At 39.6% G+C, this 12384-nt stretch overlaps 2 protein-coding genes across 3 annotated transcripts in view; one reads left to right on the forward strand and one right to left on the reverse strand.

Moving 5' to 3' along the window:
- MED17 (mediator complex subunit 17) overlaps positions 1 to 5660 on the forward strand; it is a 33825-nt gene extending 28165 nt beyond the window's left edge. The window contains exon 12 of the mRNA XM_037841132.1: positions 326 to 5660. Coding sequence (XP_037697060.1) covers positions 326 to 537 — 212 coding nt within the window. The 3' untranslated portion in view covers positions 538 to 5660. The remainder of the gene's footprint in view (positions 1 to 325) is intronic.
- VSTM5 (V-set and transmembrane domain containing 5) overlaps positions 1701 to 12384 on the reverse strand; it is a 29183-nt gene continuing 18499 nt past the window's right edge. The window contains exons 2-5 of one of the 2 annotated variants that reach the window (XR_005217536.1): positions 8314 to 8640; positions 8061 to 8201; positions 6849 to 7930; positions 1701 to 3561 (exon numbers count right to left, since the gene is read on the reverse strand). Coding sequence is in view for 1 of the 2 variants with exons in the window: in XM_037841133.1 (XP_037697061.1) it covers positions 7887 to 7930; positions 8061 to 8201; positions 8314 to 8640 (512 nt within the window). In the remaining variant the exon portion in view is untranslated. Of the gene's footprint in view, positions 3562 to 4154; positions 7931 to 8060; positions 8202 to 8313; positions 8641 to 12384 lie in introns of those variants that run through there. The other variant, XM_037841133.1, reaches the window with a different exon arrangement.

Here is a 12384-nt window from a genome sequence, read left to right on the forward strand (position 1 = left end):
TGGTAACCAACTCATTGGATTATTGAATTACCAAATGAATGCCATTTTTTAAAAAATGATTTTCTGAAAATATATAGGATATTTCAAAATGTATCTTGCTTACTTTTTATTGTGCAAACAGTAATTATAAATATTTATACCTGCCTGATTTATATAAATTAGTAAATGTTTCCTTGCATATTGAAAATGAAGAGCACTTTTAAACAAGATTTTTTTAAGTTGGAAGGCAGGCAGGGCTTCATAGTAGAATGAAATTATGGAATGTACCTTTGTTTTTTTCTAGTTTGGAAAACAAGTGAATTGATATTTTGGTTTTGCTCCACAGTTCGTAATGGCCCTGAAAGTGGCAGCAAGATCTTGGTTCAGTTTCCCCGTAACCAGTGTAAAGACCTTCCAAAAAGTGATGTTTTACAAGATAGCAAATGGAATCATCTTCGTGGACCATTCAAAGAAGTTCAGTGGAATAAAATGGAAGGTCGAAACTTTGTTTATAAAATGGAGCTGCTTATGTCTGCACTTAGCCCTTGTCTACTATGATTTTTCCCAGAGCAGTAAGAAACTTTGACTTGTGATATTTGCAGCATTAACTATAAGCACAAGGAAGAAAAAGCTCCCAAAGGAGTATTGTTTTAAAAAAGTAGCACATGTTTACCCAACATTTTGAAACTTTTCACTTTATAAGTGACAAGGGTTTGAAATACAGAAATTTCTCTATGGTTATAGTGTGAGTTAGTATGGGGAGATGTAAAATAATGCATTTTTTTGTTCAATTAACTTGAAAATGTTGTGATTTTGCTTTTTAAAATATTTGTTCTTGTCTTTGATGTTGACATCAAAGTGCGTGGTTAAAAATCTCCAGATACTTTCTGAACTCTCAACACCACCAATTGTGTCTTTAATCAACTGGCCTTATTCTACTGTTAGTGAAAAGGATTACTTAACATTTAAACACTATGACCAAGCAAGCTTTCATATGGAAATCAATTATACCCAGAGGACTTTTCCCTGAAATGAAACAAACTATATGCCAGCATAGGGGACCTTTCCTCCCCTCTGTACCAGAGCTACAAAAGCACGTTCCTTTTGTAGCTTTATACACACCCCAGTATGTTTTCTTTATACATGTCCCATTATGATCTAAACGTATACTTTGAGAACTAACACAGAAAGGACCAGTGGAAGGCATAATTGAGAAGTAGGCAGATTGTATCTTAGGGCTTGTGTCCCTTTTTGATTTGTTCTTCCACTTCACTTCCCATGATACACTTTAGTCTGTATTCATCCTAGCCCTCCCTATGGCCTTCTCTTCTCCAATTTCTACCTAGTGGCCCTGGATTGCTTCCTTCAGTTAGTCTTTTGTCCTGTCTTATTCCATCAGCACTCAGTTATTTCAGAAAGAAAATACTAATGGATTACATTTTCCTGGGTAACATGTTTATTCCTTGGAAATAGTGCCTCAAACCTCAAGTGTGCCTGAGGAATTTCCATTAGTGAGATAAAAGATTTAGTCTCACGGGCCTTTTGGTACCACAGAAAATCATATCGTGTAAGTGGTGACATTTTAATAATTTATAAGATGACTGTGTGCGGTAATAAAAAAAAAATGGGCTGAGGAGGGGGCAGTGCTTTTGTTTTTCTCCACCTTTTTTGTTTTTTTAACACCACCACCCCCATCTGATAAAAAATACTGCATATTTCTATTCATGAAAATTAAAAGAATTGGTATGAATCTGCAATTATTTAAAAATCTTTAGTTCTTAAAAACTATGATGGCTTACAAAATTTGCCTTGGTTAATTGTACTAGGCTAATCTGTACAATTTTATTCAAATGAGAAATCACAGGATTTCAAAGGCTCATGCTGTAATAAAGTGCAACTCAAACTTTCAGTGAAGAATCAGATTTTGTTTTTTTTTAAATTCCATCCATTGCAGATTGATACTTTGATAAAATTTTTAAAAGTACTAGAAAAATTTTTAAAAAGATAAAAAAATCATTATTTAATAAACATAAAATTACTGTTAAATTGATCTAAAAACATCTAAAATTTCTGAATGCTTTATTTTCTGTTTCTATGCTTATCTTGTCATGGACCAGTAAGTAGCTCTGCTGAGAATACATGATAGATATTACCTCCTGTTCTTTTTACTCCATCTGACTAGAGTGGGATAGCTGAAGATGGTCATGATCTTCATGTCTTCCTTTTTCCATTGTTTTAAGTCATTGTTAGTGCTTAGCCATTATCCACTTAAAGAATATCAGAAACTAAATATGGGGACGGGGGATGGCAGCTTAATTGCTTTGCCAGCTTCTCTTGTCCCTTTTGGTTTATTTACCTTTCCCAACTTACCATTTCAACCTGAATTACCTGGGGTTGGATGTGCTGTGGAACTTGAGAGGCAGGTTGGAGAAAATCAGGTAGTTCCTCAGTTGGCAAAACAGCCAAATTTGAATCTTGGCTCTACTGTGAGCTTGGCAAGGTTACCTCTCTGAATCTGTGTCCTTAAGTATAAAATGAGGACAAAGATGCTGCCTGGGCTAACCTCAAAGGTGGTTCAAAGGTATCAGTATGGTTGAAAATTCTAAAGGGTTATGCAAATGTAAACCATTAAGCAATTATTTTCTAAGGGTCAAGCCAATTAGAAGTTGGCAAAGACACCAGCTATATATTTATCACTAGGAGAAAGCATTTCAGAATGTCCTATATTCAGATTTTCAGATGTTTTGTATATGATGAAGACAGAGTTGTTTTGTGTGTATGAAGATTTTAAGTTTTGCCATTCGTATTTAAAGCCATGCTCTCTTCTGGCTCTCTCTATACTCTTTGCTTTAGTTTTTAATCTGCCTTACTGTCTTTAAACTTCCCTACTCCTGTTCATCCTTGATGTTTTATCTAACTTGGAGCTAAAGCTCTTTGAATCTCACTGTAGAATGGGCTTTGTTGAGGCAGTTCACAACTGCAAGTACTACTGAGACGACAGTAACTCTAACTTTGACATTCTGCAGCTTGCTTTTTTCTATCTGCAAGCTCACCTCTAGAAATTTATCCTATAGAATACTTGCACAGATTCACAAACATCTTTGTGCAAGGAACATTGAGGCAGTCTGTAAAAGTGGAAATAATATGAGGGCAATCTAAATGTCCTGCAATAGGAGAATGGCTCAATAAATTATAGTAGAGGAACACCAGATGCAGGCACTCATTTTTATTTCTCTAAAAGTAGAGCTCAAATGGCTGAGGACTTTTTCTACTCCCGTTATTCTGGCTCCCCTTGCCTAACAACCAGAACAACTTCCATGTTATACTCTCTTCATTTCCCTTTTTAACGATCATGATTGAGCCTCTTGCTGTTATGGAAATATTTGTTGTCACAGAACAGACCGTTTTCAACTTGAAACTTGATGGATGAGGGAGAAGTTTGAGATATAAAAATAACATAGAATCGATAATTTAGTGAGGATGCCAAGGATATGATGCCAGTGGCAGAATCTTCTCTTTCCCCCAAATCTCTATTCTTGATTCTTCTTTTAACTTTCTTTGCCAGGAAAGATCCTTGGAACCCTAGGAGACAGTAATGGGCACTTGTGATCTGTGTTCAGTGTCTGAAGAATTCCTTATGGAAATCTTACATTTACCCTCTCTAAAGCCTGACCATCAGGTTTCTTTGCCAGGACACCATCAATCAGTGTGATACCTCTGGTTAGCTTATGAGGATCGAGAATTTTAATTGGCACTTATGTCTTGTTGAATAAAAACAGGAAACTGAATTACTATATAATAAACTCACTTTACCTAGTAGGAAATATCCTTTCAAAACATGAGCTACCTGAGGGGAAAATACTGAAAGGAACAGAACTACCTGAGCAACCACTGGTCTGTTGGATTAAAGGAATTTACCTATATGTGTTGCTGTTTATCAGATTAAATCTAGAATAGATTCATTTTTCATTAGCAAGCTTCTCTCCCCCACCCCCAAACATTCAATCTCTGATAAATTTTACATAAAAGCTTCATGTGCCAAACCCACCAATATTCTTACAAAACATTGACTGAATTCCCTGAAAGAGGAAGAGATTCATAGGAGATAGAGTTGAATGCATTAGTTCATAACAAGAGGAAGCCATCTTGATTGAAGGCACTAGTCTGATGTGATAGAAAGTGTGCCCAAGATTTTTATTTATGAGTATATCATGTGGAATAAAAAATAATTTTCCAGTAAACAAACAATTATAATGTATCCATGCTATGGATTGTATTGTAAAGGCATTAAAAAGAATGAAGCTTAGGATGGGTAGAGACACAAATTCCAAAGATACACTAGGAAAACAAGCAAGTTGTAGGATGATATGTATAATATAATCCCATTTGCTAACAAGAAAATTGTGTGTGTGTAAATATATATATATATGTTATGTATATAGACAATATGTTCATATATACATAGGCAGGTCTAGAAGATACACGCCAAATTCAACCATTGTCTCCTCTGGGGAATAGGGTTGAGGAAGAAGGGAGAATGTTTACTTTGTATATAGATTTAAGTAGCATTTGAATTTTAATAAAGGATGTGTCACTAATGTCATTAAAGCAAACCAAAACTACCTACCTTATTTAAAGGCAGTTGAAATAGTTACCTCAGCAACTATGATTTCCTTCTCAAGGATTGGAAGACTAACAGCTGGGATAGAAATTGAATGGAAGTTGAGTTATGGGTTGAAATGGGAACCACAACCATGGGGATTTGTTTTGCTTTTAATAACCATAGGCTTGTCTGATGCTTCTCTGGTAACTGAGCAGAAAAAAATCTATGCTGGATATGTAAAAGCTGATGACAGCAAGGTTTCCCTTTTCTCCAAAATCCCTCCCAAGTTGTCAAGGAGACTGAATTTCAGTCAAATCGAAGAGGAAGTGCGTTTTGAGTCACATCCCTGGGTAACACATTTTGTTACTCCGTCTTCATCACCCAGCATTCTATTCTGCCACCTCTTCCTCTACCCATTGTTACCTTCTTACATAGTTTTTCTAAATTGTAGCCTCTGCATTCCTGCACTGGGCAAGATGTTGGAATAACTGTTATCTCTCACTGCCTTTCTCCTTGCCATTGTGTGATATTTTGAATCAGAATAAGGGTGAGGTGCTCTCTCAGTTTTAATCCTTTTATATAGGCTTCAAAGGATACAAGTTCTCTGTTTTAGTACTTGCCGAGATCACCATGATATGAGAAAGTACAATGTATGCCATTTTGGTTTCTTAGATCATAATCCCCAAGAGGGCATTCTTTTGACAAAGCACATATATTCTGTAGGGCATCTTATGTACCACTGAACTAAATGGACAATTGTCCTGTCCTAGTTTCAGCCCTTCCCAGAAGTAGGAAGGAAGGACTCAAATTACAATTAATATTCTGAAAACAAATTTCAAATTGGCTCCTGGCTACAATGCAGGGGAGAACGATGGTGCTAGCAAGGTGCTGTTTTTCTGAATTACTGAAGAATGAGTCTAGTTAGAACCAATGAGATTAGTTCCATTGTTATTTGAAACATGCCAGACCCATGGTTGTGGCCAGGTTTTTGCTTATGCCTGGAGCCTGTGCTGTCAGTTGATTCACACAGAAAGAACCAGGGCTTTATTTTCAGGTTTTATGTCATTCTTTAAAACAATCTTTTTTTTTTTTTTTCCACAGTTTAAAACATAACTTAAAGTTTAACACTTATACTGGACAATCTCTACATTTTAATATTTTCTTTTTAAAAAAAGACAAAACCCCTTCATAAGCTGGAATTGAAAACTTTCCACAGGAATGGTCATGGTGGAGGGAGTCTTAAAAGTGCAAAATATGCCCTTTAAAAAAAAAAAAGAAACAAAACTCTTTTGATGTAATAACTTTTGATGAGATTTTCTTGGGAGGAACAATTTAATTTACATCTGTGTTTGCCTGTGAAGGCCTCTCACTGGGCATTCTTTCTGTTTCTCCTTTTATTATGAGGATTACCACCTGACTTCTGATAGGCTAAGGGGTAGAGCTTGGAAAAGTAGAGTTAAAGAGAGTACACATTTTCCACAACTACCAAGCTCCAAATCCATTTCCTGGTGACAGGCTTTCTGTGTTTGAGAGAGCAGAGCAATAACCATATTGTCCTTACTCCCCTTTTGTCCCCAGTACTTCACACCCTGTTCCTTCATGGTACTGGAGACTGATACAATAAAGCAGCCCAGGCATGGGGAGGGGTTCCCCTGACTACTGCTGGGGAAAGAGGACAGGTGTGTGTGTGAGAGAGGAGGGCATGACCTGAGGGTTCTTTGTGAGCAACTTCTGTTCAGTGCTAGACCAGCAAACTAGTTGTGTAGACCAATTGCTTTTCTGCCTTTTCATAACTCAAGTAATGCCTTCAGGGCCCTTCTTTAGATCACCGGATAGTTCATGTCTAAATAAACTAAGATTCCTTCCTGTAGTGCTGGATTCATTATTTAGAGAAAGGCCTCATACCAACTTTTCCAGACAACTCTTTACCTATCACATGGGAAGTAGAAAAGATATGGACACTGGGGACCTAAAGGGAGGGAGAAGAGAAGAGAAAGTTCTAGCACCCCTTCTCCTTTGCATGAGTGAATTTGCAGTTGACCTCTTGAGGACACAGCTAATAACTTTGGTTTCCATCATAATTAGAGTGGTATCTTGTTTGGATCTGTAGCTGAGAATGTTGGGGAGAGAAGAGAATTGAAAACAGTTCTTGCATGCTTTACAGCTTGCCAAATGAAGTTGGGATGGACAAACTTTCTGAGTAAACATGAAACTGAATAGAATAAGGGCCAAGGCCAGCTGTACAGGGTCCAGTCCCCAATCTTACCTAGAGCCCCAGTACCCCAGGGGATCTTTACACTTTCCAATACTCTGATAATACAGTGCTTGATGCTTTTCAGATGCTTGAAGAAGATTCATGCTTTTCTTGCTTGAAGAGCTCTATATATGCTGTAAGCTTCATTTGATACCTTGTGAGGTAGGTGAGGGCCAAGTGTACCTTAGCCCAGTAAGGAGAGAGTAAGGGCCTGACTTAAAACATGAAGTCATTAAGGAGGACAGAACCAAAGCCCTGGCCTATTGATTTTCAGTTGTACCACCCATTATGGATGCTAGCTGTAGTGAAAATCAGCTGTTGTTTTACTCACACTGGCCTACCTTTGAGGCCATCAGAGGGAAAAGACAATGTTGGAATGATGGAAGAAGAGAAAAATCGTTTTCTATTTCCTGAACCCAAAGCTGGCTCCTCAGGAACTCAATGAGCGCCTCTCCCCAAAGCTTCAAGACACGGGCTTGCCCTACTCAGAGCAACTCACTGCAGCACAGTAACATCTCTCTGTCTACCTCTGCTTTTTAGGCAGTAGAATTGTCTAAAATCCTCCAGCTTTTCACAACAGCTCATGAAGCAGTCCTGAGCCATCACATGGAGGATAGGAGGGCACAAGCAGTTTGCAGAGCAGACAGGAGCACAAAGCATGTTCAAATGCTGGCTGCACACTTGTGGGTCTGGCGATAATCTGGCCTCAGATACAGGGACTCCTCCAACATGCCAGACCCCAGGCCAGAGCAAAGTGTACTGATAATGCAGCCAGTGCCTGCATTATGCCACTGGTTATGGGTCAACATGGCCCTAAAGCTGCAGCCAAGCAAGGCCTCTGGCTCAAAGCTTCAAGCATTCTTCTTGAATTTAGAGCAAGTACTAGAACTGACTTTGTTCAATCTATAACTCCATGCTGTCTCATCAGGAATGGGTTGATGTGTTAGGACAACTGGCTCCACTGGCTCTAGGGTGGACTGGCTGTGTTTACTTCTTTCATCGGAAAATGTTTTTCTCTTGAGGTAGGAATGTAATTGGACACAGCCTTGGCTAACACTCAACATCTTGCAGCTCAATCTCCTCAGTTGTACTTTCTGCAAAGCAAAAGACAGGTCAGTGAGTTTAAAATCAGCCATACAGTGGTTTCATGATGAGAACAAGATAACACAAGCTACCTCCTGCCTCAAAAGCATGAATTGATTATCACACAGCCCAGAGAGTTACCTTTGAGTTTGTGTCTCCTCTTCCTCTGAACTTTATACACACACTTATTACAGACCCACATGAGGCTGATTAACACTGCAGCCACAGCAGCAAGCAAAGCAAGGAAGACAGCGACAAAGTGGAGGTCTTCATAGAGGATCTCTATGGAGTGGAGTGAGAGGAAGGGGAAGAGAACATCTCTTTTAATACCATGAAGTCGGCCTCCCACACACTTGCAGTTCAGAGGGGCATCAGGACCCCAGGACAGTCTTACCGGACACATGCAGCACAATGGTGCCAAACTGGCTGCTCCCCAGGCGCTCAGTCACTGTGATGACATAGTAGCCAGAATCTCTCACGCCCACACTGAAGAGCTGAATGGAGCCATTGTCAAAGGTGCAGATTCTGTCCTTGTGGCTTTGTGAGATGTTGGCCTGAGTCCCTGGTTTCCACTCCACAATCTTCTGCACACCCCAGTTGGACGTATACTTCCATTCTATGGTGGGCACCCCATGGCAGGAGTATTCAACTGAAAGCAGAACGTCTTCTTCCACTGTGGCATTGATGATGGACTGGGGAATGTACAATGACACGCCCTGACCTGCAGAATGGACTGCTAGATGTTGGCACATTTATATTTAAGTAAACTTGTATAATTCACCGACTTATTTAACAAATATTTATTAGTGCCTATTACATGCCAGGCACTCCTCTAGTTTCTGGTGCTGATGCTACAATGGCGAGCAAGACACAAAGTCACCATTCCCTGAAGTTAACATTCTAGGGAGGGAGACATACAATGGACAAGTAAATAAATGAGATAGTTCTAGATAATGACAAGTACTTTAAAGATAATAAAACAGGGTAATAGTGACTGGCAGGGGTGGAGGTGGTACACACCATTAGATGGGATGGTCAGAGAGGACCTTACTAGGAAATGACATTTGAACTGAGACCTACAGGACAGAGGAGGAGGAGGAGGCAGCCACATGAAGACACAGGAGGAACATTTTGGGCCAAGGGAACAATACAAAAACAGATCAGAACAAAGTTGGTATATTTGAAAGAAAGAAAGTCAGTATGGCTGGAATGCAGAGAGCAATGAGAGTTTAGGAGATAAGGTTGGAGAGCCAGGTAGGAGCCAAGTCATGATGCTGTAGTTCAGGGTCAAGGGTTGGGTTTTATTCAAGGGTGATGAGAAGCCATAGGAGGACTCAGGCAGGAGAGTGATGTCTCCATTAAGCTTGAGAATGCTGGGGGTCAGAAGGATAAGAGTAGAAGCAGGGAGATCTGTCAGGTGGCTGCTGCAGGGGCCTACATAAGAGATGAAGGTGGTAGCCTTGGAGATATTGAAGACTAGTCTGACGTAAAATATCTATTTGGAAGCCAGAAGAACAGAGCAAGATGACAAAGTAGATGTAGCAGTGTTGGGGGTGAGGGGGTAAATGAGGCAAAGAGGCATTGAGCAGAGGTTTCTGTTTAAGTACGTAGACAGTAGTGTTATTGGCTAAGACTATACATGTTTTTATACATGTGTTAAGTATGTACCATGCACCAGGCCCTGTGTTAACTGCTTTACATCCATCATCTCATTAAAGACTCACATGATCCCCTGCAGTTGTATCAGGATTTACACATGAGGAACCTCAGGCTCAACAGGACTAAACAGCTTGCCCAAGCTCACTGCAGGGCTGAGATTTACACGGGGCTGCCAACTCCAAAGCTACATTTGAACCTCTATGTTCAAATCAAAGGTCAGTAGTTGGCAAAGAGGAGGGCACAGAATGTGACAAATGCCCCCAAACACTGAGAAGAGTAGTCAGGGCTGGCCAGAGACTGGATAGTGAATAGGGCAGAATTTAAGCTTAGAGCCCATCCCTGGTTCCTACTTCCACTGCCTGTTTAGCTCCCCTCCTTGGGTGTCCAGATGCCCCAAGTTCCATGCTGTGTCTCCACATCTGCCACTTTTCCAGACCTTTCTCACTGTCCTCTCCCTACCCCAGCATATCCCATTTATGTCCCTCTCCTCAGGACTGGCCAGATGACTGGAAATAAGTCAATAAATTCCATGCTGGAAAGGTTGGAGGTAATAAAGGCTTTCAGGAGTTACTGCTGCTAAGAAACAGAAAGGCATTTTTCCTCAACTTTGTATTTTAAAAAAAAGTCCAGCTCACAAAAAAGTTAAAAAATGAGTACAATTAGCATCTATATACTCTTCACCTAGATTCACCAATTGTTAACATTTTGCCACATCTGCTCACTTTCTGTGCATGTGGGCATATATATTTTTTGTTGAACCCTTTGAAAGTAAATACAGGCATCCTGACACTTCCCCTAAAAACAAGCCATTCTCCTACATAACTACAATGTTGTTATCCACCCAAGAAATTAAACATTGATATAATATACCAATAATTAATACACAGTATATATTCAAATTTCTCTAAATGTTCACAGAATGACCTTTGTGCCTGCTTTTTTGTTGTAATCCAGAATCCAGCCAATGATTTCTCATGGCATTTCTCTGTCATGTCTTATTAGTCTTTACTCTAGTAAAGTTTTCCCATGTCTTTTAGCTTTCATGACATTACTATTTTGAAGAGTCCAGGCCACTTTCTTGTAGAATGCCCAAGAGTCTAGATTTATTTATTTGAATGCAGGTGAAAATACTATATATTAGTTTGTCCCATTAATGGTGAAGCTAAGTTTGATCACTTGGTTAAGGTGATGTCTGACAGGTCTCTCCATTGCAATGGTACTTTTTTTCCCTTTGTAATTAAGAAATCATCTGTGGAGTGATACTTAGAGACCATGTGACTATCTGTCACCCAACAACAGTTCACACATAGACTTTAGCATCCATTGATAAGCCCCACCTATATTAGGCCTTTCTCATTGTCCTCTCCCTACCCCAGCATTAGTTATTAGTTATTTATTAGTTGTATTAGTTATTTCATTGATAGCTGAAAATGGTGATTTTTTTCTAACAATCCTTCTGTATTTATTGGCTGGCATTCTTCTGTAAAGAAGAGTGTATTTGGAAGTAGGGAGAACAGAATATGCTGTCCCCCTTTTTTACTATCTCTGGACCCATGGATTGTTTTTTTTTAATAATATGTCATAGTCCAATACACCATCATAATATTTCCTTCTGGGTTATCCTACATTTGACCAATGGGAACTCTTCAGGCTATTTGTATGCCCTCTGAAATGTCCTCATTGATTTTTGAGCATGTCCTTGAATGGACTGCATTTTAACAAGGACCTTCGTGTCTTAAAGCAAAAGAATAAGAAACTTGGAAAGTTCTGGCATTGGCGCATATTGACAGGGAGACCTTTTTGGATAGGGAGCCTTTTTGCATCCTGTGTTCATACCACATGGGTGGGCCACTAGCCTCACCCATGGGCCACCCTTGAGGATTAAAATGCAGGGCAAATATGCACATGGAGCTCAATAAAGTAGAATCACAGACTCTCCAAAGTGGAAGGCAGCTTACTAGCCAACCTCCTGCCCAGTGTATGAATTTAAACTGCTTGCCATTTAACCTCTGCTTGAACCCTTCCTTACAGTGATAGACAGCTTTTTCAGTTTGGGGAAAGCTCTGTTTAGAAAGCTCCCTCTTAACGTCATTCTGAAATCTGCACCCTCTGTAGCAACGTGAACTACAGAACTCTCCCGGTATATGGGAGCCCTTCGGATAACAAATGTCTCTTTTCATGGCTCTCCGGATCATTCCTCACTCCGGCCCTCACTGTGTGACATGGGTGGGAGGCAGTTATTCCGTAAGGGAGAACAGAGTGCAGAGTTGAATTCCAGGTCAACCTTCAAGGGCAGGAACCCTGTGTTTTCTTCATCCTGTATCGCCTGTACCCAGCACAAAGCCCAGCACATAGTGATTGGTCAATAAATGTTTTTCAAGTGAATGAATAAGCAAACGGCTTAATTTTTACAGCAACAAGAGGGGGGAGCCATTTCCTTGTAGGAATACTGTTGCTTGGATGGTTTGAAAAATAAGGCACATCTAAAAGCTGACATATATACATACAGAGAAGAGAGCTAAATTTTATCTACATTTTATATGCCAGTTAGTAGATTACATACTTATTATGTACTTTATAATCATTTTGTCTTGTTTTTCACATGACAGTAAGCAGCTTGCCCTCATAGCTAGTAAATGGCAGAAGTGGAATTTGAATACAGTTCTGATTCCAAACACTGATTCTACACTTTTCACACATCTATCCACTCTCTTATCCATCAATCTAGCTATCTGTATCTCGATCAAGCATCTATCTGTTTATCTGTGTTTACTGGATGTTACTGATCTCAAACATGAGCAAAAGG

This window comes from Choloepus didactylus, chromosome 6, assembly GCF_015220235.1.
Source record: "Choloepus didactylus isolate mChoDid1 chromosome 6, mChoDid1.pri, whole genome shotgun sequence".
In the NCBI taxonomy this organism is placed as follows: domain Eukaryota; kingdom Metazoa; phylum Chordata; class Mammalia; order Pilosa; family Megalonychidae; genus Choloepus; species Choloepus didactylus.